Here is a 26,410-nt window from a genome sequence, read left to right as displayed (position 1 = left end):
GATGCTATCATCTATCTATCTATCTATCTATCTACCTACCTACCTATCATGTATCAATTAAGTTTATTCATCAACTATCTATTATCTATCATCTGTCTTTCCATCCATCTATTCCATCTGTCATCCAACATCTATTATCCATTGACTATCATCTCAACCTTTAAAAAATGTTACATTTTATTTATTGTTGTCTTAATGTATATGTATATATGCATATGTTCAGGTCATAGTATATCTATGAAGGTCAGAGTACCTCTATCTGAAGGACTCACCTCTCTCCTTCTACTACATGGTCTCCAGGGTTCAAACTTGGGTTGTCAGGCTTTGCTGCAGTTGCCTTTAGTCAATGAGCCTGCTCCATCTCGACTATGGAAAGAGGCATACTTGAACGTTAGCCACTAATTATCTGAAACCCAGATTTAGTTGGGTGTCCTACGTTTTATTTGGCGACTTCAGAAGTGACAGTATGTGATGGTTTAGTGTTGATTGTCAACTGGACAGAATCTGAAATCACTTAGTCGACAAGCCTCCAGATGCAGCTGCATTGGATTATTTAGATTAGGCTAGCCTCTAGGCATGCTTATGAGGAATTACCTTGATGGGGTTGATGGAGGCAGTGCCATTCCCTGGGCTTGGGTCCTAGGCTACATAAAAGGAAGAGGCAAGACTAGAACAGGGATATTAGACAAGTTTAAGCCCCTTGAAAATCCTCTAACGTTATTTGGGCTATGTCAAGTCACAGTGAGCTTTGTCAGTAAACAGGCTAACAGTATGGTTAATTCCTGTACAAGGGTCAGGTGTCTAAACTAACCAACGATCCTGGTCAATTTCTGGCTGGAAGTGATTATCTCTATCCCCAAGGTCCCTTCCTGTAGCATATAATCTGATTCCTCAGGTTTTATATGTTTTCCCAAAAGGCCAGAATCATTATGGCCATTGGATTACATTTTTCTATTGTGCATTTCTTGGGAGGGGACTTTCTTCCCCCATATCTTTCCTTTCTCTAATATAACCAGACATTTGAATATGGGTTTCTGATCTGTAGTCACACTGCTAATACCTTCCCCATATCTGTCTTCATCAGTTCCCAGGTCCAGTCCCAAGACCAGTGGGGTTTGGACCATGACCCTTTATTAATATAAAACAAAAAAACTCAGGAAGAAGTAGAGTGGGGGCAGGGAGTAGAAAGGCCTGGGGGCCAATGAAACCTTGATTTTAATGGGTCCATAGTCCAGGAACAGTCCATTTGGAACTCTCTTCCTTGGCTTCTGCTCTCTTGGTCTGGCTGTGGTGAATCCATGGTTTACTACTAGCTACCTTCATAGCCACAGGAGTGGAACAAATTACCATATATGGTCATTTCCAGGTTTGTTCCAATCCCCCCTTTGGCAACCTGCTTAACCTAAACAAATATCACTTGATTTGAAAGGGGAAACTGGAGATCAGTTGGGTTTCTTGGGTAGCCTTTATAGAGAATTGAAGGGCCTGTACTGACTTGAGAAAGGAATGGTTAGAGAGTTCTTCCAACTGCTGTTCTCTCAGCCTGGGAAGCAGCTCGGGAGGTCTTCCAAATCTCTTCTCATAGGGGGAAAAATCCCTCCCTACATGGGGTGCAGTGGGCCCAAAGCAAAGCAAAGGAAGGACCGACTTCTATTTACCCTTCACTGAACTCTAATGAGAGTTTTGTTAGTGTTTCTTTTTATATCCTGTTTATTCTTTCTACCTGCCCAGAACTCTGAGGTCTATATACACAATGAAGCTTTCAAACTCTATCTAAAGCTTTAGCTATTAAATAAAAGGTTTGGGCTATGAAAGCCAGGCCATTGTTGGACCCCATTGCTAGAGGGAAGCCAAAACAGGGAACTAGTTCCTGGGGGAGCTTTTTAAGCTACTGTTTGAGGCGTTTCAGTTCAAGTGGGGACTGCTTCTACTCACCAGGATAAGGCATCTATAGAAACTAGCAAGCACTTGTATCCTCCTGTGGAAGGAGGGATCTCCTCAGCCTGTTTTCCCAGAGTTTGCCAGGGTATTGGTCTCTTATTAGGATCCCTTCCTGAGTAAGAGCTATCTGTTTTGGACTTACTGAAGCACAAACCCGGCATCTGGCTAAGACATCTTGTGCTAGGCTGTCCAGTGAAAGTATAACAAACTTTGGTCTGAACACCTCAGAAAGCTTTGTGGACCCCATATGAATATCTTGGTGAAGGATAGTTACCAGCAGTCTGCCATTTGTTTCTGGAAGAATGATCTTTCCCTCTGTTGATTTGTGGATTTGAGTTGTCCTTATTTCATTTTACTTATTCATTCGTTCATTTATCTTCTACTTTCTCTTGGTTGTACCATGGACTCTCAGGCAACACCGAGTCAGAGTACATCCCCAGAATATCAGTAGGTCCCATGGGTCTTTGGCTGTTTGTTGGGCAGCCAGGTCAGTGGCTCTTGCTTCAAGGAAGTCATCTTTTTTAATGTTCTCAGCAGTGGTGGATAGAAATTTGTATGTGAAGCCAAATAAATAGCCTCTAGGAGGGCCAAGATTTTCTCTTTGGTTTTAATGTCCTTTCCCTAATGGTGAGAGGCCTTCTTTCTCTCTAGACCACACATGGACATGTTTGGTAGTAGAAGCATGACAATTGTATGTGTATAAATTGTGGGGTTTCAGTTTTCCAATTACATGGATCACTGGTTTAAAAGAGGAAAGAGCTTTTCCCCTTCTCTGGGACTGCTTAGGGCAGGTAGGATAGAGAGGGAGTGTTCACCTCAGGAAACTGTTGTCCTCTCCCTATGTGGATTCTGTTTAGATGGTAGGGAGCCCTGGATCAGAAGACTAGCCACTCCCTCACTCCACACAGGGACCACTCCACTCAGGGGAAACAGGAGCAGCAGGACAGTAACAACAACAACAAACAAAAACAAGTTCTGCTTGCTTGTTTGTTTTGTAGGGGTAGGGGTGTCTCTAGGCAGCCTGGAAGAGCCAAGAAGATTTGAATCCCAAACAAGAAGACACAAGTCTTAAGATAGAGTGGGTTTCACACCAGAGAAATTGACAGGAATACATTGAAAGAAAGGCACATACAGAGAGAGAGACAGAGAGACAGAGAGACAGAGGCAGAGACAGACAGAGACAGAGCAACAGAGAGAGACAGACAAAGATATACAGGAGTGGCCACTATGCATTCGTGCACAGAATTCCAGTGATGTTTCATAGAGGTCCCAGACACTTGATCAGTGGCCAAGTCCAAATTTTCCTGTGTCCAAACAAAAGTCATCTTAAATAGACTCACCTCTGGAGTGACACAACAGGCAACTTACTGTTTGCTTCCTTTTGGGAAAGAGATATCAGACTCCTCTGAAGCATTAGACAGTATTTGATCAGAGGGGTTCCTGGAACATCTCAGGTTGTGCACTCCCTAGGAGTACCCCAACCATCACATTCTTCCTCCATCTGGGGGACCCTGAAATGCCTGGTGCCCCAAGGTCTGGTCTCTGGGTATCTTGGTGGGACCTCTGGAAATGTTGTAGGGTATTTACTGGAGAAGACTGCTGCGACATAGGTTTAAGCCAATAGAAAGTCCTTATTAGCCAGCTGGTGACAGTAGGTGTTTGCAATCCCAGTGTAGCACAGAGCCCTTCTCAAGGTGACCTTTTAAACACAAAAACCATATTCTGGGTTGACATATTTAAGTTAACAAGAACAGTTAGCCAGAAGCGGAACTACAGAAGCCAAAGAGCAAGGTTAGTCCATTTGGAGAACTATAGGCTTTGATGGATTAGGTCTGTGTCTTCAGTTTTGCAGGTGGTGCTGTCCACATGCTGAGTTTTATGGCCCGAAAGGCATTTTCACTGTGGAGTCAGCTGTGCTAGGGTCTGGGGGGTCTGTTACAATGCTGAGACACTTAACTTTCCAAAGGCTGAAAGACACATAACATTTTTTATTGTCCTGGCTATGAGTGGAAGATAGCCTTGTTGTTTTTAAATTTTAAACAAAACAAGATTTTGTCTGAATCTCTGTATCGATATCAATAGGGAAAACACATGTGGAAGTTCTTTGACACCAGGAACAGATGAGACCTTAATTAGTAAAGAGCTCTCTATACAAGCATTGAAACCCAAGTCTGATTCCCATAACCCAGGTAAAAATCTTGGTATGGTGGCCTGTGCTTGTTGTAATCGCAGAGCTGAGGAGGCAAATGTCCAAGGGTCCCCAGGGCTCTCTGCTCAGTCTAGCCAAACAGGTGAGCTCCAGATTTAGAGCAGCACCTTGGTCCCGTGAAGCAAAGTGGACAGCTCCTGAGAAAGGACTTCTAGCCTCCATGCCCACCTGCACCTACACTCTTACACATACAAACACAAATACACATACATGTGCAGTGCACACACATGTGCTCACACACACAAGCTCACACACATACACAAACACACACAGTTCTTTGGTACCAAATTCAGTGGTATACAAGTACAATCCCACTTGAGCCACTGAGCAGCAGCCCCCTGCTGCAAAATCTGATTTCTGCTGCCCCCAGGCTGTTACATTCAGCCAGTCACAGGCACAGCGGTCTGCACTTTAAGCTTGTGTTTTCTACATCAAATCACAGCCCTCTCCCCCCTCCCCACTTTCTCATCCCTTTCTCTTGTCTCTCTGTCTCTTTATCATTCTTTTCTTCTCTTCCTTGTTTCTCTGTGTTCTTCACTCCTATCTTCCTTTCATATCATGATATTTTAAAACGACTCTTTCTTGGTCCCTATAGTTTCACTAAGCACATTTTAAAAACATATTATCTATTTTTAAAAAACATATTTCTATATATTTAAAATCATTTTTCTGGGTGCAAGTCAATGATTTCACTGTTAATTATATAAGGCTAAGAACACAGTCTTATTTTCTCCCCTCCTGTGAAAGAACGAGGAATCCTGTCTGTCATGTGTCTTGGTAGCATAAAAGCTTTTCTGAGAACGCTCAGATGCCCGCAGTCCTGACAACTGACTGCACCTCCCACTTACATTTCAGCCTTTCTATTTTTGTCTTCTGCGCCCTCGGCTCCAGCTCTCTGCTGTTCTCAAACCATTATTGTCTTCTGGAAGCAACCCTCACAGCTGTGGCCTTTGTTGACAAATTGTTTCATCTCCTCTGGGCCTTAAATTATTTTCTCTTGCTCTGAAGTGAAAAGTCACCAGATCTTTCCATAGACTGTTTTAGGGACATAATTTGGTTTCTCCAAACTCCAAATGATTCGGGTCTCTCCCATCCTTGATCCCCACCTCTCCTCAGAGGCCAGACACTCATTCCTGACATTCCAGCTTTTCTACACACTCTGTTGTAACTCACAGTTCAGGATTTGCTTTGTCCCTGGGTGATTTTCATGATGTGGGTGGTTTTAAGTTGAAAACTTAACTGTGCTGTGTCTTTAATACATTTTTAATTGCTAGAGTGCCTCTCTTCTTGATCCCTTTATTGGATCATTTTAACCTGGAATCCGGATGCTCTATGCTAATTTTGCTTCAAGTACATCAGATAGGTCCCTTAAGACTTTATGGCAACAGGTGTGAAATTCCAACTCTTTGGAAGGCTGAGGCAGGAGGATCACACGTCTGAGGCTGCAGAGCAAGTTCAAGGCTGGCCTGATCAACTTACTGAGACCCAGTCTCAAAGTAGAGGTAAAGAAGGTTAGCACTGCTGCTTATAAGAGCAGTTTGGCTATAGCCAAAGATGGTCTAGATCTTCTGGTCTGACCTCCTTTTCCCAGTATCCTCTCTGTTCCTCGCTCCTCTACTACATTTACATAACCCAGTTTAACAACCTGCTGCCTTTCTTCCTGTTTTGGCACCCATTGTTCCTTCTTTATTCCCTGTTAAAGTAATAAGGGTACGTTCCATTGCACTTGCCTGAGAGTCTTGAACTAAGCTTGGGTTTCCCGCCATCTGGGTCTGGCTGGGTTACAACTTCTCTTTGATGTTGTAATGCTTTTTCATTGAACTGGAGTGTGGGGCTTACATGGCTTGTTTTCTTTATTTGTTTTTTTCTCCTAAGACATGCACATTTTTTCCTTGAGCTTATTTTGCTGTTTTGCGCTCTTATTTTTAATTGCTTCCGACTGGGATGGGGGGAGCAAGGGTGAGATTTGGCTTGAGTTTGGCTCTATTTGGTATCATTCATATTTCCCCAAAGCCCCAAATGCTCAGGAGCTCTTGGGTGCTGTTTTCTCTGTGTGTGTGTGTGTGTGTGTGTGTGTCTCTGCCTCCCTCCCTCCTTCCTTCTCTCCCTCATTCCTCCTTCTCTCTCCCTCCTTTCTTCTCTCTCACCCTCCCTCCTTCCCCCTCTTCCTCTGCCCCCTCCCCCTCCCTTCCTCCCTGACAAGCCATTCTTGCAAGGCCATTGCTGCCCTGTGCAAAGGATGTCACAGTAGGAGATGCTCAGGAACCCAGCCCTGCACAGTCATGAGCCTGGCCATCTGGAAGTTGCCTCTTACTCAATGAAATGGAGTAAACATTGTCCATTATGAAATCCACCACGCAGGCTGCCAGGGACGAATGGGATCCCACCCAAAGCCAATCGTTGCTCTGACAGGGAAGTTGGCTAGTGCTGCCTGAGACTACTCCAGCCTCCCCCGTCCCTGATGTCACAATTCAGAGGCTGCTGCCTGCCTGGGAGGTTGTAGAAAGCTCTGCAGGTTTTCTTTGTGTGTCCTACAGGGCTCCCTGAGCCAGGTCCCTGTTTGATGGCGGTTATGAAAAAATACCTCCTCCCCATCCTGGTGCTCTTCCTGGCCTACTACTATTCTACAAATGACGAGTTCAGACCAGGTGAGTACCACTGTGTCTCATTTGGAGGAACAGGCTTAAAGCACAGGGGTGCTGAAATGTTCCTAAAATTCTAGCTGTGTTCTTGATCCCTACATCACTGAGAAAGAGAAAAACCCTAATGTGAGTCTGTAACCCTGTATCCTCTAGCCACAGGCTGCGGGCAGAAGGGGACTGGTGTGGGGGGGGGGGGAGGGGAAGGGAGGAAGGGGCGGTGAACCTTACAGCCAAGGAAGTCCTGCTTGCTTGGCCTGCAACATGGAAAGCAATGTCAGATCTACAGAAAGGTAGTACCCAGACACACTGCTCAGCCAGATAGGCTGTGCTCCATGGAGAAACTGATAGCCAAGAAGCCAAAATAAAAAACAAAAATGGCTATGAGGTTGATGACTAAGTAGAGGGGCTGAAATCTCTATGAACACATTTTGAGATGCTTTTTTAAATTCCCTTTCAAGTTAGCAAAACTAGATTATGCCAAAAGGGTTGAACTTGGGTAGTTTTGCCAAACTCTGACCTCTCTGGCCTTGAATTATGATCTCTGCGCATGGAGATTTTTTAGGAATGATGGCAAAAAGGCTCAGCTCTGGACATCCAGGCCAAAACCATGTTTGAGAGTCTGTTTATGAATAACCGCAAGTGTTGCTTCAGTGGTTTACAACATGAGGCAAAATGATCTGGGCTCACAACCTTTAAGTATGGAAAACAAGGCAAGGCTTTGGGGACACTCACGGCTTCTGTGGTTCCCCAGAAATGCTCCAGGGGAAGAAAGTGATTGTCACCGGGGCTAGCAAAGGGATTGGAAGAGAAATGGCATATCATCTGTCAAAAATGGGAGCCCATGTGGTACTGACTGCAAGGTCAGAGGAAAGTCTCCAGAAGGTGAGTGTTCTGTGTCCAGCTTATAGTCTCACACTTATGTGCAAAGGCTTGCCCCCCCACACACACACTCATCTGTGCTTGGTGTTGTTAGCCACAGAGTTCTTTGATTGTATATGTTCATAAGTTATACCTGTTCATACACATTGCCATTGTTCAGATGCATGTATTCAGGAACTGGGATTCCTGTATCTGCTCATGCATTTATGTTGTCATGCCCCATAGACTCACAAATTTGAGAGCCCTAGATCATACCAATACTCACAAACTCATATCTACTCACATAGAAACACACACTCACACTCACAATGCATTTGGAAACACCTGTTCATAAACCCTACAGAGATAAATAATGGACTTAAACTCTAACACAATAATGATTTATCCAAGTAATAATATATTTTAGAGGATAATGATCATCTAAGGATATATATATAACATATATATATATGTTATATATAGAGAGAGGGGGGAGAGGGAGGGAGGAAGGGAGAGAGGGAGGAAGGAAGGGAGAGAGAGGGAAGGAGGGAAGAAGGGAGAGAGAGAGAGAGAGAGAGAGAGAGAGAGAGAGAGAGAGAGAGAGAGAGAGAGAGAATGGGGCAGGGTTTCTCTGTGTACTCTGTATAGTCTTGGCTATCCTGGAAATCACTCTGTAAACCAACCTGGCCTTGAGGGCCAAAGATCTGCCCACCTTTGCCTACTGAGTGCTGGGATCAAAGGTATGTGTCATACCACCTGGCACCATCTAAAAATATTAGACAGACACACACAGACACACACAGACACATTTGTTTTGTCTAAACAACTTTGGAACAAACTTTTATTTAAACCCCAGTTACTCCAAACACTGCACATGAAAGCCTAGGACCAAGATGGCCTCCATCTCTGCCATGTCTCTACAGGTAGTGTCTCGCTGCCTTGAACTCGGAGCAGCCTCTGCACACTACATTGCTGGCAGTATGGAAGACATGACATTTGCGGAGCAATTTGTTGTCAAGGCAGGAAAGCTCATGGGTAAGGCTCCCTCCTCTTTTCCTTCTCTGTGTTTAGAGCTTTGAGGAGGGAAAGGGGACAGGATTGACTCCAAGTGGTCTTCCTCAGCCCATCTATCCCTTTTCAGGTGGACTGGACATGCTCATTCTCAACCACATCACTTCAACCTCTATGTCTCTCTTCCACGAGGATGTCCACTCTGTGCGAAGGGTCATGGAGGTCAACTTCCTCAGCTACGTGGTCCTGAGCACAGCTGCCTTGCCCATGCTGAAGCAGAGCAATGGTAGCATTGCTGTCGTCTCCTCCTTGGCTGGTGAGTGGACCAGGGGTCGGGGTAGAAATTGAGAACAGAATAATGCTAGTTATGCTAGGCTCTGTACTGGGCACAAGTTTGTGTTAGGTTCCATACAGGGAAGTCACACTGCATGAACCTAAAATGCTCATGGTGATATTATACAGAAGCCAGTAATACACAGACAGGTTCACTCATGAGGGCCTTGGGGTGTGCACTTGGAGAGGGCGGGACATGTACGTTGAAGAAAAGATAAACTGGAGGAACTAATGGCCCCCAAAGAGTCAGACTTGGTCAAAGAAGGACTATAAAATCCCCAAAGGGAACAGACAAAAAGCAACAGCCTTGGATGCCCGTGGGAAGCCTGGTGTGTGAGCTGTGCCTGGGAGAGGACAGGGGTAGGAAAAGCTGCTGAGGCGTAGCCAGTTCCGGTCTTTTCACAAGAGTGACCTGGTTATAATGGACAGAAAAGACTTTGCTTCCATCATAGCCAAGAGCCACAGGGCGGTGCATCAGAGGATTCAAAGGCAGAAATAAGAATCGAATAGCTTAAGGACATACAGTAGTGTGGTTGGCTGGGGGAAAGGATCTAAAACATAACAGAGAGGAAAATTGCTCTAAGGTTCTCAACCTTCCTAAGGCTGCTACCTTTTAATACAGTTCCTCATGTTGTGGGGACCCCCAACCACAAAATTATTTCATTGCTACTTCACAACTATAAATTTGCTACTGTTAGGAATCATGATGTAAATATCAGATATGTGGAATACCTAATAGTCTACCCCTGTGAAAGGATCATCCAACCTCCAAAGGGTTGAGACCCACAGGCTGGGAACCACTGCTCTAGGGTGTAGTGTAGCACTAGAGTCATTACCTAGCCAACACCCACCCTGGTGTTAATCCCCAGTACTGCGGGTGAGGGGACAGTGATAGCAGTGTATACTGAGGGTATTTTTATAACTATTAATTTGTAGCATTAAAAGTGACATTTAGGCTGAGCTTAGTGATACATGGCCTTTTAATCTCACCACTTGGAAGGCAGAGACAGGCAGGTCTCTGTGAGCACAAGACCAGCCTGGTCTATATAACAAGTTTTAGGCCAATCTGGTCTATATAGTAAGACCCTGTCTCAGAAAAAAAAAATTGCAACAACCAACTAGGTCAAGATATGAGCAAAGAAACTCTCTCTATGGATAGAGTTCTATGGCATGGAGGGAGATAGTGTATCCCCTCCTCTCCCCCATGTTCTGCACGATGGTATCACCTAAAGACACCGCCAAGAGTCTCCAGAGTTGAGAATTCCTCCTGGATTCAGAACAGAAGTCCTACACACGTTTGCTGATTAGCAAAGATGTGGTTGGAAAGTCAGAACACAGGAATATAAATCAGCCCTATAAACTTAGACCTAGGAAACTATGAACTGTTAAGTACTTTGCAAATGTCAGTTCTCCCTGAAATGAATAAGGCCATAGTTATGGTAAAGTATTCTCCATTCTGGTGCAGGAAAGGCCTGTGTGGTGACTGGATAAAGGGGCAGTGTGTCTGTGCGCCCTGCCAGCAGGGTGATTGATATGCACCCGTGTGCTTCCAGGCAGCACAGACTCTGGCCCCTCCTCACCCACAGACATGCTGAGCTGAAAGCAAAGGAGAGCTTCCAGATGCATACTGAGTAGGAGGGTGCTGGGCACACCCCAGGGAATCCCCTGCACTGGCCAAAACCTGTGCGTTGGTCATGCTGTGGATGGCTTTAAGGATTTCTGATTCTGCTGATGAGCCAAGACATGCAATCCAAGCAAAAGCTATTTTACCTTTGCCTAGAGAATTTAACTTTTATAATGGACATGGTCTAAATATGGTTAGAAGAAGCAAGGATTACCACAGAGCCTAAGGATCTGATGGAATTATGATAATCTATGTTTCTATTTATTTGGGGAATCTATGGAATGACACTAATTTCCATAAGTTCCATGGAGGCAGAACTTGAGTTGTGTAGCCATGTGTATGTATATATATAAAATTTCCGTAGCCTAGATTCAACCTTCTTGCTTTGAAGCACATCCTATCCTTGAGGTTGCAAAATACAAACAAGTTAATTTCTTACCCTAAGAGAAGTGTATTATGTTCCATGATGCATTGTTTTATATTTTTCCTATTCATGCATGTGTGTAGTATTTATGTACATGGACAGGCATATGGTTTACCAGAGCCTGACACCAAGCACCTTCTCCTGTCATTTTCTGCCTTAGTTGGTTTTTGATTTGAGACAGGGTTTCTTGCCAGATCCTGGAGCCCACTGATTCGGCTAGACTGGCTGGCCAACATGCCCTAGGAACCCTCCTGTCTCTTCCTATCCTATCCAATGTATGCCTGGCTTTTTTTTTTTTTTTTTTTTTTTTTTATGTAGTGTTGAGGGCCTGAACTCAAGTTTTCATGCTTGAATGATAAGTACCATTTCCCCAACCATGGTGTCTTCTTTTCAGCAATCAGGAAGTACCTTCATTAATCTTTACTTTTAAACATATAAATCTCACAAACACGAAACACTAGACATCAAACTAACAGTAAGGTCAGAAAAAATACATATTAAGTTAGAGTTGTGATCACTCACGATGCATTGAAATTTTTTTGCTGGGTTACAACATGGAGCAATTGTTTGCTTTCTTTTTGTTTGTTTGTTTGCATTTTGAGTTTTGCACTTCACAGAGGGCTTATTCCTCTGCCTTGGCCACCTCCTTAGCCCTCTCAGAGATGGTGCCAATGCTTGCACCACAACTCAGTACCTTTCCTGGTGCTTCTGAACAAGTTCTTGTCTTTCCCATAGTTAGCCTCTATAACTAAAACCAAATTTATCATACCTTAAGCAAATCTAATTTCATTTTCTCCTGTGACCAGCCTAGGGCAGGCAGTCAAGGCTGATAGGATAGTCATACCCTATGAAGCTGTCTGAGAACCAACTGTGTTGGGAATACCAGTCCTACAGTGTTATATTTGTCTGTCTGTCTAAGAAGGTTTGGTGTGATGACTGAATTCTAGCTATATAAAATGAAGGATATATCCTGAAACCTGTAACCTTCAGCCATAGTGGGCTACAGATGGTATCTAGTCTATATTCAAAACTAAAACCAAGTGATCTCCTTCTACAAAAGAGCATAAATGTTGTTGAATTACTCCCTTCCACACCATCCATGCCAAGAAACATGTAAGAGCAGAAGACAATGATCCAAGCATATCTGTAAATCCCAGCATTCAGGACACTGAGGCAGGAGAATTCCCTTTAGTTCCAGGCCACTCTGGGTTATAAATCAAGACTTTGTCTCATAAAAAAAAAAAAGGAAAGGAAGGAAGGAAGGAAAAAGGAAAAGAAAAGAAAAAGAAAAGGAAAGGAAAGGGGGGAGGCCCAGTTGATTTTTCTGAAACAAGCAAGATGCTAGTGCTTGAATTTTACCTTAAAAAACAAAACCATTGGGTTTGAAGAAAATATCTAGGAAAAGCTCATCAGCCCTTAGTTAAAATGGGTCTTCTATATTTCATTTTAGATGTTGTCTTAGGGTTTTACTGCTAGGAACAGACACCATGACCAAGGCAACTCTTATAAGGGCAACATTTAATTGGGGCTGGCTTACAGGTTCAGAGGTTCAGTCCATTATCATCAAGGCAGGTACATGGCAACATCCAGGAAGACATGGTGCAGTAGGAGCTGAGAGTTCTACATCTTCATCCAAAAGCTGCTAGCATAATACTGACTTCCAGAAGCAAGAATGAGGGTCTTAAAGCCCATGCCCACAGTGACACACCTACTCCAACAGGGCCACACCTCCTAATAGTGCCACTCCCTGGGCCGAGCATACACAAACCTTCACAGGCAGTAAAGATGATTCTACTTTTGAGTCCTCTAGCTCTATGGGCTCCATAACCATGACCCATTGTGCCGGTCACATGCATGGCATAGGAACTGAGTGTCTGTGCAGCTTTCCTGTCCCTCCTCAATGTGTGGTCCCCTCCAAGAAGTCTGCAAGGAGCTTACCCTCCCTCTCTCCTCCCTAACTCCATCTACCCCCATCTCACAGGAAGTCTTTTCAGCCAGCACCAGAGAAATTTAAGGAAATCCTCTGTCTTCATTGCATTATGAAAGGTCACCTTCAGATTGTGTGCATCTGTCTGTCTGTCTGCCTGCCTGCCTGCCTGTCTGTCTCACCTCTCCCCCAAATCCCATAGAACAATGGATACATACCTGGGTAGATGTAAGTTCTTCCTTATCAAGGAAAACATTTTGAACTGAAACTACACATGGTAATAAAGAACTGGGTTTCCTAGATCAAAATGAAAACACACTAAAAGAACACAGAACCTTGTTAATGATTTCTAAACACTCAGACCTGTCTTTCAAAGACCCCTAACTATTAATTTTTAAAAGACCAACTTTTAAAAGATCCAATGGATGGATGGGTGGATGGATGGATGAATGGATGGATGGATGGATGGATGGTTAGGTGGATGGATGAGAGACAAATATAATTTTCCATCTATCTGAATGCATTTGTTCTCTGGCTTACTCAACCATCTACAGAGATTTCAATAGTGTTTTAATGCAGTTGTGCAGTACTTTGAGCACACTGTCAAGGTTAAATATTCCCTAAGTCAGTAGTACATTCGTGAGAATGAAATCACTTGTTGGACTGTAACCTTCATGTCAGCTGAGGGCTGCCTGTGTGGTCTGAACTGAACTTGAGAATTTAACATTATAAGGAGGAAGGGAAAAACCAGGTTTGTCAATTGCACAGATCAGCCAGCAGGATTCAGCATCTCCATAATGTTTGGCATAAAGATGAAAATGTACAGATGTTAATCTCCTTCAGCTCCGGCACTGTGGCCAGAACCTCAGTGTGATGCCGTAGTTCATGGAGATGGTAGAAGTCAGAGAGTGGATGTGAAAAGGGTGTAGGCCCCAGGATAGGAAGCCATGTTCACCCCTCACCCAACCTGTTCTGATTGCTCTATGAAAAATGTTCCTATTTACCTTTCAATCCAAGTAGCCCAGAAGTAATTCAGTTATGGGGTGTTCTGGAGTGTTGCGAAGCCTAGAAACATACAAGGTGAGACATGTATGTAGCTATGTCATCTACAAGGGCTGGAAGAATACCAAGAGGCATGTATGTAGCTATGTCATCTACAAGGGCTGGAGCATGAGCCTCTCTCACCAGGGGCCTAAAGCCTCCAGGAGGCGCTGTGGACAAGCTTAAGACAATGACTGGTGAGTCCTGATTCACCCCTACAAGGAAACATGGAGATTTGAACTCAGAAACTCAGAAAGCCTCTCTGATGAAAATAGCAGCACTTTTTTCAGGATGAGGGCAATATAATATCCACGACGACGACGACGACGAGTGCTTCAAGTTTTCTCTTTACAAGGCTGAGTGGGCTGACTTTCCTGTAATCCTGGACCTTAGGAGGTGGAGGCAGGGAGCAGGCTGTGTTCTAAAATGTGATGAGTTTCAAGGTGAAAATGAGCTCAAGTGTAGTGGTGCTGAAACCCTTAGAGCTGCCTCACTGCAGCCATGGCTTTAGTCAAGGCCACTTCTAGGTGAATATGTCAGCTTCCTCCTCATGGGTGGAGCATGATAAAGTTCCCAGCAAGTACACTAAGAGAAAACTAAGGCTTAAAGAGGGAAGACGCATGTGCCCAACTTAGACTCAACACAGATGCATATTTAGGTTTAAAGTCTGGCTCCTGAATTTCTCAACAAAATGTATGCTGTAAAATAAGCCTGTCCTCAGAAAGGGAGCATAGAGAGAAACACGTGAATTCTGAGATGAATTCCTTGTGAAAGATTAAGAAGAGAAGACAAGGGCAAAAGAAGCAGCAGTGCCACCAACTTTTAAAGCTGTTTCGATGATATGAAAATAATGGTGTGCACACAGTGAAAAGGAAGGGCATGTTAATGCTGCAAAAAGAAGTCAAGGCTCCCATTGAAGCCTCTACAATTACAGGGAACACCTTCTATGATCACAGTGATCACCTTCTACAATCACAGGGAGCACCTTCTAAAATCAGTGATCACCTTCTACAATCACAGGAAGCACCTTCTAAAATCACAGTGATCACCTTCTACAATCACAGGGAGCACCTTCTAAAATCACAGTGATCACCTTCTACAATCACAGGGAGCACCTTCTACAATCACAGGGAGCACCTTCTAAAATCACAGGGAGCACCTTCTACAAGCATAGGGAGCACCTTTTACAATCACAGGGAGCATCTTCTACAATCACAAGGAACACCTACGATCACAGGGAGCACCTCCAGTGCTATAAAGAGACTGACAGGACACAACTCAGGACAACATTAACCTCACAACTTGCAAAGTCAGCAACACTTTTAAAACTTTTTGTTTTGAAACTAAAAAAAAATAAACAAAATGTTAGTTTCCATAATTTGAGTTTCTCTAGTCACAGAATGGAATGGGGTTGGAGAGGTACAGACAGTGTGCTAGCTAGTTTTATAGCAACTTGACACAATGAGAGTAATTTGAGAAGAGGGAAGCTCAGTTGAGAGAATACCCCCACCAGACTGGCCTGTGGGGCATTTTCTTATTGGTGATTGATGTGGGTAGTACCACCCCTGAGCTAGTGATGTTAAGAAAGCAGGCTAGGCGAGCCATGAAGGGCAAACCAATAAGCAGCACTCCTCCATGGCCTCTTCATCTGTTCCTGCCTTGAGTTTCTGCCCTGACTTCCCTGGATGATGGACTATATCCTGTAATGAAATAAGCCCTTACCTCCTCAAGTTGCTTTTGGTCATGGTGCTTCAATACAGCAATAGAAATCCTGACTAAGACAGAAAGTGATATGAGATTGTTTATTGCTGCAACAGTCCTGACCATGTTTTAAGGATTGTGGAAGGGCTTTAGAGCTTTGGGCTGGGAATGTTGTGGGGTATTCAGAGCTGGATTTTAATGCTCTGTTATGGGAACTTGGAAGATAAGAATGTGGCGCTCTGCCAATGATGAAAGCCTGCCTGGGAAGGTCAGAGGGAAGCAAAGCCTCTATCAGGGCTATCTGAATGAAACCTTGATCTTGCTGGGACAACCAATGCTTGTCAGCTGTCCATGCAGACATATCTACAGCTGTTCCCAATGCTGCCACTTCAAACTGAGTTATGTGCTTGGTGTTTAAACATAACTGACTGGAATAATGGATTTTTAAAAAAATTATACCAGGATTCTCCCTTAAAACAAGCACCAGCTATGCTACAATCATAGAAATACATAGATTCTGAGTACCCTGGTGGAAACGGAAAAACTAATGAAGCAACTATCGATTATACAGGATTAACCCCAGTCTTCTTTGCAGCTAGGGTTTTACGGGAACTGAAAGAGAACATGCAGAAGCCCATGAGGTTCTGAACACTTTGTTACTGAGAATGTGAAACAGATTTCACCAGCAAAACAGCTAAGTCAAAAGGAATCCTCACACAGCTGTGATGGGCCACTGTGATCTTGACTCTATCTGGTATGATATTGATAAGATATTATTAGAAGACCAGAGAAGTAAACAACTAGTGTCAGCAACTTGAAAACTTTATTTTTTAAAGAAATGCTGCACAGTAGGGCCAAGAAGACATGACCAAAGCCCTTACCATGTAAGCCTAAAGACCTGAATTCAGTCAGTCCTGCAAACCAAGGCAGAAGGAGAAAACTGACCCCAAACATTGTCCTCTGACCTCCACAAACATGCCATTCCATGGCATTCATACACCCCCCACCTCCCTCCCTCCCTCTCTCTCCCTCTCTCTCTCTCTCTCTCTCTCTCTCTCTCTCTCTCTCTCTCTCTCTCTCTTTCACACACACACACACACACACACACATACACACACACACCACACCACACAAACCACACACACACACACACACACACACACACACACACACACATTTGCTGCCACTGAGAGACTTCAGTGGGTCCCAGATCTTGTTTCTCTGTGTCACTAAAAGGACCCAAAGCCTTGAGACACAACAGCTCCAGGGCAGAGACAGGAAGTACAAGAGGCCCCTAAGTCTGCAGTTCAGCAGCACAGAGCTTGCCTGGCTCTGAAGGCCCTGGGTAAGGCCATTAGTACTGGAAAGAAGGAAGGAAAGAAGGGAGGAAGGAAAGAAGGGCAAGCAAGTTTAAAAATCTTGTTTTGTCAGTGAGTAAAGAAATGGTCAAAGAATAATAGGTATACAGAGGCTAACTTTAAAAGAATTCCACTAGCCCTGCCTGGGGCTCCTGCAGCATTAAAATAACCATAACAAAATGGATTATAATCTATTACATGCCATAGAAAACAGTGAGTTCATGATTATATAATCACTCGAATAAACAAGTGGAGAGAGGAGGCATCTCCCCCACATAGTAGAGGGCCAAATGATAAACAGAAAGGAAAAGGACATTGGAGAATTGCCAGTTAGCAACCATCACGGTAATCATTCATCCAGGACACATTAATCAATGTTAAAACCAGAAGCTAAAGGTTAAATAAGAAACAGGGCATTTGTATAATCTCAAAGTGAGATTATACTCAACCACATACACACACAAAAACAACAACAACAACAATAACAACAAAACAGTGAATTCAAAATTGGCCAAAGAACTTGAAAAGATACTTCCCCCAAGAAGATACTCAAATGCCCAATAGAAACATGTAAAGATGTTCAACATCTCTAATCACTAGGGAAACCCCAGGTATGAGGAGGAACCAACCCACACCCATTAGCATGTTGCTACAATGAAAGGCAAGAAGGAAAGAAGGAAGGAAGACAGAAAGAGAAAGAAGGAAGGGAAGGAGGAGAGAAAGAGGGAGGGAGGGAGAGAAATGCAGAAAGAAATGGAAGTCCTGTATAGTAGGAGGAGGAATGTAAAATGGTATGACTGTGTCACGGAAAAAAAAAAAAAAACAACAACCACTCCTCAAAACATTTAAAAACAGCATTGCCACATAATCCTGCAGCTCTACTCCTGGGTAGATACTCAGGGTTAGAATCAGTCTAGAGAGAGATCTGAAAACAGCACAAGAGGAATCCAAGCATCCACAACAGACAGGTGGGAATCCACAGGCACAGCAGGATAGTATGTGGTCTCAAACAGGAGGAAATCCTGACTTACATAAGGGGCAGCAAACAAAATAAGGAGTGAGGTACTGACCTATCAGTACTGACAGCTGGGCCCAGGGGAGGCAGAAAATGGAACTTACTGTTTAATGGGTGTAGAGTTCTGTTTGCAACATAAAAACTGTTCTGGAGGTGGTGGTGGAAGCTATTGCACAACAAAAATGTTCCTGGTGCCACTGAACTGTGTGTTTAAGAATGGTTAATATACTTTTGAAATAACTCACTTAACTTAATTACTGATTATAAGGGAAAAGAGCAGTTCCACAATAGAGCAATCTCAGTGTCACTCCTGAGTCCAGTGGCCTGTGATTAACGTCACCAGCCACAGAAAGGACTGGAACTGGTATCGATCTGGTGGGATTGGACATGACAAACTTAGAATTACTCCTGAGACTACCAGAGCTGAATAGTTCAAATCAAATCATGCCAGAATATCAAATCCAAATGGCAGAACAGTCCCCATAAGTGTGCTGGTGTGTGTTCAAAGGCCAGCTTCCCAGAAGGGAGACTTTTTAAAAACCTCATTGGTAGCATTTCTATAGTATACACAGTCCCATGATTGCCATAGGCTGCATGCAAAATTCATAAACATTGAGCCATCAGCTCTTCGTACACGACAAGAGCTGGTATAGGATAAGTACCTATACTTCCCAACAGTGTCAATGAACTTCAATGACATTGGGGAATTATTTCAAGTAGAAGTGGACTGGCAAGTCCCATCATGCAGTGTAACTCATGTTCTTTGGGGGTGCCTTTGCTATAAAGTATATGGTAGAGACAAGCATCCGCACTCCATGGTGGTTTGTGGATTACAGGGCAAGAATCCATTAGCATTCCTGCAGTGGGTTGGATGGTGGCCCCTGGAAAGACATCCACATCCTATAGACATAATCTTGTTTAGAAGGATGTTTGCAGGTTTAATTGAATGAAGGCTCTTGAGCTGGTATCAATCTGGATTACCCACACAAGTACTAAATCCAACAGTAAACACCCCATGAGAGACACTGGACCAAAGATGGAGGGAACAGGGTTCCAACAGCAATGCTGGCATCCAGGAAGAATCCTCTCTTGGAGCTTTTGAAGAGAGCATGGTTCTCCCCATTCATTGATTTCACATACCTCCTCCAGTCCGCAACTATGAGAATAAGTCTCGGCTATCTTAAACAACCCACCTTGTTACTAATTGTTCCAGAAGCCCTAAAAGTTGAATGGAAGGCTTCCTTGTCCTGTTCAGGGTGTGACCAAGCAGGATAGTGTCCATCCTTGGAAGGAATGGACACTGGAGTATTCAAGGTGGCAGGACATAGGACATGGCGTTAGCCCTGACCTCAGTTACGGGGCTTACTCTCAAAAGGCTCACAGGAGCTATGTGTGGTAGTGCATACCTGACATCCCAGCCCTTGGGAGTGAGGAAGGGGAATCAGGAGTTCAAGAGGTCACCCCAGTACATAACAGTTTGGAGGCCAGCCTGAAGTATATGGGACCTTGTCTAAAAGGGGATGGGGGAGGGAAATAATACTCATGTACACACTCTTTCAACTTTGCTAAAAATTTGAAATTATTTCAAAAGAAAAAAGTATTTGTCCTAGGAACCCAGTGAAGTGGAAGATGTGGGGGTACATTCTTTGGGGGTTTCCTTCTGGGCTCTTCGGTGACCCCTGCACACTCTGACCCCCGCCGGTTTCCAGGCATGCTTTGCTCTATACCCTCCATCATCAGCTTCCTTGCTGGATTTTCAAATGATTTCTATTTCAATGGCACATTTTTCAAATTCTTTAATTGAATACTCAAAACAAACAAACAAAGAAAGCAACCTAGACTAAAAAGCTCCATTCCTGATTTTCTTCAGACTTTTAGAGGGACCCAGGCAAAGGAACCATATTGCCAGTCGGGCAAGTTCCTGCTTAAAATCTACCATGTCTCCATGGCCTGAGCTATAATCCTCCTAGATCCTGCACTCAAGGCCTCCCTTTGACCTCTGGTGTTCAGCTCACAAGCCTGTGTACACAGCCTGTCTGCCAGCTTGCCAGCTCTGGCTCCTCTGCAGCGGCTGGAACCCAATGTTTGGGGCTAGTTCTAATGGCACATTCTGTCCCATGTATGATCACATTTGCGTTCAGACATGTCAGACTCCTTGTCCCATATTTTGCTTTAGAAAATATAGTCACCACAGTTCTGTGTCTAAATCTTCCTGGAAGAGAATCAGCTGCATATATGTCCTGCCTCTGTGTTAATTAGAAATTGACCTTGAGCCTAACACTTTCCGGGTTTCTCAGCCCCTCACTGTCACAACTGCTCCAAGCATATCAGGACAATCTCTTTACAAATTATGTCTGTTAATGAGGTTATGATCCTGGCAGGTGTTTGACTGGCCGTTACACAAGTAGCTCCTACAGGGTGTCACTGGGAACAAGGTGACCCTTTCCTCTCCTGCTCACCCAATCCTGTTCCGTGGGAATCTGTCCTTCCCAGAACATGCATGTGACTTGGTGACTCTGACTGACTCAACCACTTTCTTCCTGCTTCCTGTCCCAAGAATGCTCTCACTTGGCTAGTTAAAATGTCAAGATGTGCAACTTAACTTTAGCAAATGACTTTCCCACACCATGCTAATCAGTTTATGGGACAAAACTTGCACATTTGCATCTAGTAACATATTTACAACGTTTGTGAATGATGGGAAGGACGAACTCCTTCGAAAATCCAGGTTTTTTTCATTTTCTTTTGAAAGCGGTCCTGTGTGACCCAGAAAAGTCTTGTGCTTGCTATATAGCTGAGAGAAACCTTGAACCCCTATCCCCCTGATTTACCTCCAGAGTGCTGGGATCCCATTTATGCCACCATGTGTGGTTTATGTGGTATGTCATGTGAGAAAATATTTACAAATAGTTCCTGGGATAGGAAACAGACTTTAATTAAATGCCCAAGGTTGTGTAGGAACGTGCTGGGGGCCAGGAGGTTGTCTTCTTTTTCCTGCTTTTGTGATCTGCCCCAGATTTTCTTCTTTTATGGGCCTCTGGCTCACAATCATTAACAGCAATTCCTAAATCAAGAATCTCTGGTGGGAAAAAAAAAAAACCAAAGCTCTGAAAATCAAGGGTTTCCTCTCTGTAATTAAGCTGACCTGAATTGAGGCTTTTTATCTGAGTGTAGACATGATAACCTTGGCTTCCCAGGTGTTTCTAACCTGCAAAGGGCAGGGCAGGGACTATGGCATTGCTCACCCTCCTCCCTTGGTTTTTTTTTCCTGTGCTCCAGTTGCCCTGACTTGACCCTTGCTTAATATTTTTTTTTAATATTTAAAGGCACCTTCTACCACATGTGATGGTAAATGTTAGTTGTCAGAATAGAATCTCGAATTACCTGGGAGATGAACCTCTGGGCATGTCTGTGTGTTATCAATCATATTGGTATGGGTTGAGGGTGGGAAATTCCCTAGCAGTGTATTCTAGACTTCTTATCAAATATCCTGCATATAAGACATTTGTTATAATTCATAACAGTAGCAAAATTACAGTTATGAAGTAGCAAAGAAATAGTTTTATGGTCGGGGTCTGCAGCATTCGGAACCATTAGGTTGAAAGCCACTAGATGGGACTGTGATGTCATCTGCTTGCGGTGACTGATTTGTTGCAGTGCCCTGGGAAGCAAATCTAAAGACTAAGAGTCACAAGCCTGTCTATGGGCACCTTTGCCTGTCAGTCTGAAAGTAAAAATAATACTGTAGTCATAAAGTTCTGCCTATCTGGGGCTTAAACATCATATCAAAGAGACCTTTACCAATACTGCGGGGCTGGAATTGGATTTGGCACATGATTCCTGGGAAATGTGAATATGAAGAGCAGAAACCCGGCAAGGACAAAAATAACAAAATAAAATAATAATAATAATAATAATAATAATAATAATAATAAAATAATGATAATGATAATGATAATAAAAGAAAAATAGAGGCAACTGTAGAGGAGATGTGATCCGAGTGTGGTCCACTAGAAACAGATCTGAATGTTGTTTTTTCACAGACCTTTCAACCTTGAGCAATTAGTCAGCCTTTGAACCTTAAAATGAAGCACGCAATAAGCTCTAGGGAGAGGTAGCCCCTGTTTAAGCCCAGCTTCTGTGGTTCTCTGCTCCACATCTCTGCCTTCTGCGCTTCCACAGCGGCCGCCTCAGTTGACTTACCCGCTTCGTGCCTGGAAGTGGATCTTAGCCTCAGCCTTATATAACTCTTTCACTCAAAACCAAGCAGCTGTAATTGCAATCCTTTTGTTATTCAGTTCAGTTTCTTGAAAGAAGCCGTGGCATGTGTTCAAGCCGGTATGCACACTGCCTATGGCTGGACAGCCTTCCTAGGCTAGAAGAGGGGTCTCTTTGAAAGATGTGCAGCAGAAGGGGCAAGGTGGGTGTTTCTAGCACCTGGCGGTTTTTTGATGTTTTACATCTGTCCTCCCGTCCTTCCCGCTTCCCGGAATTGTCTCCTGAGATGAGAATTCACTCACCCTTCTCTAACTGGACTTCTTACTTTGCACATCGTTGTTTGAATTCATTTATTAGAATGGCATTTTTTTGTTCCCCTAAGTAATTAACTATTTGTCCCAACATGACTTTTTGAATGGCTCATACATTTCTTAGAGATGTGAATACTAATTCTCTTGACAACAACAGCATTCTCCAAATGAGTCAGAGTTCGTGCTAAGTGTATTACACGGTTATTTCAGCTCAATAATGGTGTCATCCACAAATTGTAGCTAAGCCAGTCCATACTTGGGATTTATACCCAGGCCACCATCTCTAAAGCTCATATTCTAAATATATACTATTCCTGTGAATAATCCAGATCTATTTTTCTCTTAAACGTTTAGGAAAAGTATTGACAGAATTGGAGTTTCAATGTAGGGCAGGCTTCGCAGATGACGCATTTCGGGCTGTGTCCCCATGGTCCTCTTGGCCCTGCTTGCCTCCCTGTGTGTTCCTCCTCAGCGAACAAGGAAGCTAGATGTAGCAATTCTAGCCCCATATAAATGCACAAAGTGCCTATCAGGAAAAAAAGAGGATTGTCACCCTCCAGATACCCCAGAAGGCCAAAGAACTGAGACTCACCAACAATTCCCTTGTCTCATTGGTTCAAACTGCCCATTCCTGTGGTGATCCTGAGCAAAAAGAATGGCACCAAGGCAGCGCTAGGCTTTTCTGCGTACATGGTCCATCTACAGTAAGGGTTGAGCACAGCTATCAGGTGTTGAGAGTTACCATTCTATTGCTGTTAAGAGATACCACGACCACCATGACTCTTCTCAAAGGAAGCATTTAATTGGGAGCTTGCTTACAGCATCAGATGTTAGCTCACTATCATGGGTGTGGGGAGCAGGCAGGCATGGTACAGGAGAAGTAGCTGAGAGCTTTGTATACTGATCCTCAGGCAAGCAGGCAGTGGGTGGGGATGGGGAGGAATGGGACTGGCCTGGGATTCAGCAAGTCCACTCCATGTGACACACCTACCTCAAGGCCACACCTTCTAATCCTTCTAAGCATTTTACCAACTGGGGACCAAGTATGCAAATATACGAGCCTATGGGGGGGCAGAGTCTCATTCAAACTACCACACCTCCAAATACTTAATTTCTATCCTTTCAGCAATGTGATAATTTAGAGAGTCATGAGAAACTGGAGGCTCAGTGGGTAAAAAGGCCCCTCAGGATTGGCAGCCTCCTCCTAGTCCAGCCCTGTCCTAAGGCCAAAGTAGATCCTTATTAACAAACTTCTTTAATCTTATCATTTAGGGAAAATGACCCAGCCTCTGATTGCTTCCTACTCTGCAAGCAAGTTTGCTCTAGATGGGTTCTTTTCCACCATTAGAAAAGAACACTTAGTAACCAAGGTCAATGTGTCCATCACTCTCTGCATCCTTGGCCTCATAGATACAGGTAAGGAAAAGACCCTGGAATAAGTGACCCTAAGTTGGTCTGTCAGTCTTACCCCATGAAAAAGGAGGGTCCTGTCTCCCTGAGGGTACCTTCCTTCTCAGTGGCAATGCATTAGAGACCGGAGCTGGAAGCATTGGTCCTGTCACTCAATGAGGCACGTCTGTCACTGGTCTGTTCTTTCCATTCTCGGGGTATATTGAACTCTGAGCTCCTTATGCCCACTCTGAACTGCCCCTGACTACTGCTATTCTATAAATGATATCCACCACCTGTGTACCTTTCTTACTAGACTTGACAGTGACAAGAAGTTGATTGCCTGGGCTCCTCAAGGTGATACACTGAGAAGGGTGTACATCTAACTGAATTCCTTAGAAACAGTGATCTGAACTCTTCAAAGAATCAAGGCCATGAGAAACAGAAAAGAACCTTCACAGACTAATAAATAAATAGGAGAAATTAGTATTGAGTGTGCTCTTGGACACTATCCAGGGGACGCTGGTAAACAAAAAAGCAAACAATCAAAAACAGCCAGTGACATTGTGCTGCCCCTATGGTGCCCATTTCTGGCATTGCACAGGGTTATGCATGATGATACAATTCATGAAAGATGAGAGAGGAGTGAAAGGTGAGAGGTGAAAGGTGAGGGGTGAAAGGGGACAGTGAGTGCAGCATTTACACATTTATCTCAAACATACATCTAAGACTGTGAGAAACCTTTGTTTAAGGAGTAGCTGAGAATCTGGGACTGTGGCTCAGCTGGTAGACTGCTCATCTAGTACTCATGTGGCCCTGGGTTCAATTCCTGGCACCACATAAACTATGTAAGACAGAACACACCTGTAATCCCAGCACTCAGGCAATAGATACAGAAGGATCAGAAGTTCAGAGTCATTCTCAACTATATATTGAGTTCGAGGCTAGCCTGCGATATGTGAGACCTTGTTTTTGGGTTTTGTTTTGTTTTGTTTTGTTTTGTTTTAAAAAAAAGGGGGGGAGTAACCAAGTAGTGATTATAGAACAAACTGGAAGTCAAGTGACATGGAGATAAAGGAAGAGATGGCGCACTGAAGGATGTGACCCATAGGAAGAGACAGCATAATTATCAGCAGCCCCTTCTCTGTGACAGTGGTCAGGGCTAAGAGGGACCCAAAGCCTGGTTCTACTTTGCCTTCTATAAAACAGTGGGTCATTATCAAAACACATTGTTTGCCACCTACACTTTAAATCAGTGATTCAGTTCTCATTCTGCACCCCCATGTTAATGTGTCACACCAACCCAAACACCTAGAGAACATTTGGACCCCTAAGCTGTCACCTCCACTGCACCACAGATCCCTATCCAGGGAGGCAGACCGCTGCCAACCAGTCTTCCTTTGTCAGCACTGGACATAGCCAGTTGTCTAAGGGTCCTCAGAGGGACTGTGGGACTCAGACATGAGCACACTATGCGTGACACATAGAAGCCTGTGAGTCTCTATCACGTGAGCTCTGCTAACCCTGGATTAACTCACTTTCTCCTGTGGCCTACAGAAACAGCTTTAAGGGCGACCTCTGGGATACTTAGAGCCCAAGCTTCTCCCAAGGATGAGTGCGCCCTGGAGATCATCAAAGGCACAGCTCTACGAAAAGATGAGGTGTACTATGACAAATCATCTTGGACTCCAATCCTGCTTGGGAACCCAGGAAGGAAGATCATGGAATTTCTTACATTGCGGAATTATAATAGGGACATATTTGTAAGCAACTAGGAATTCCTGAGGCCTGGTGAGGGATCTTGGAACAGCCCTGCCTGATATTTCTGTGAGCCCTACCCACAAAAGCATCTTTCCAGAAAGACACAAATTTGTGGGTACACCTCATCACGAGAAATTCTTGCAACACTTGCACCGTGAAAATGTAATTGTAATAAATGTCACAAGCCACTATGGAGCCTACAATTGTGAACTCGATTGTAACTATGGATATAAACACACAGTAGTTGTATCACCTTTACCTCATAAAGAATGAAACAATGCTGCCCTAATGTAACATTGAGTATAATAAAGGTAATATCAACTTTGTAAATGCAAAACTAGTAACTATGAATTGAGTTTATTCAACATGCTTCCTTTACATCTAAACAAGTGAAAATGACCCACATTCACTTCCTGTGTTGTGGAGTGGAGTTTCTATGAGTTATAGAAATGGCTTCATCCTTCTTTTGGCAAGCACCCTGTCTTTACTGTCTCTGTGTATTTCAGATGTTCCTCACACATCACATGTTACTCGTTTGGGCACGAGCCATTGAGGCAACTCAGGAAGCTGAAGCTCATGGGCATACAAGTCACAGATGCAGCCTGCTCTATGCTGCTTACCTAACAGCTCCTAGAGTTCACTGGGCA

The 26,410-nt window shown here is 43.8% G+C and overlaps 1 protein-coding gene across 2 annotated transcripts in view; it reads left to right on the top strand.

Moving 5' to 3' along the window:
• The window catches only part of Hsd11b1 (hydroxysteroid 11-beta dehydrogenase 1), a 42,774-nt gene extending 16,674 nt beyond the window's left edge, over window positions 1-26,100 (top strand). Inside the window, exons 2-7 of one of the 2 annotated variants that reach the window (XM_052200704.1) lie at window positions 6,688-6,798; window positions 7,544-7,674; window positions 8,574-8,685; window positions 8,792-8,977; window positions 23,886-24,029; window positions 25,560-26,100. In XM_052200704.1, the coding sequence (XP_052056664.1) occupies window positions 6,714-6,798; window positions 7,544-7,674; window positions 8,574-8,685; window positions 8,792-8,977; window positions 23,886-24,029; window positions 25,560-25,777 (876 nt within the window). In that variant the 5' untranslated portion in view covers window positions 6,688-6,713 and the 3' untranslated portion in view covers window positions 25,778-26,100. Of the gene's footprint in view, window positions 1-6,665; window positions 6,799-7,543; window positions 7,675-8,573; window positions 8,686-8,791; window positions 8,978-23,885; window positions 24,030-25,559 lie in introns of both variants that reach the window. The other variant, XM_052200705.1, reaches the window with a different exon arrangement.
• Window positions 26,101-26,410: the final 310 nt, after the last annotated feature.

This window comes from Apodemus sylvaticus, chromosome 12, assembly GCF_947179515.1.
Source record: "Apodemus sylvaticus chromosome 12, mApoSyl1.1, whole genome shotgun sequence".
NCBI classification, from domain to species: Eukaryota; Metazoa; Chordata; class Mammalia; order Rodentia; family Muridae; genus Apodemus; species Apodemus sylvaticus.
This window is presented reverse-complemented; position numbering and strand designations above follow the sequence as displayed.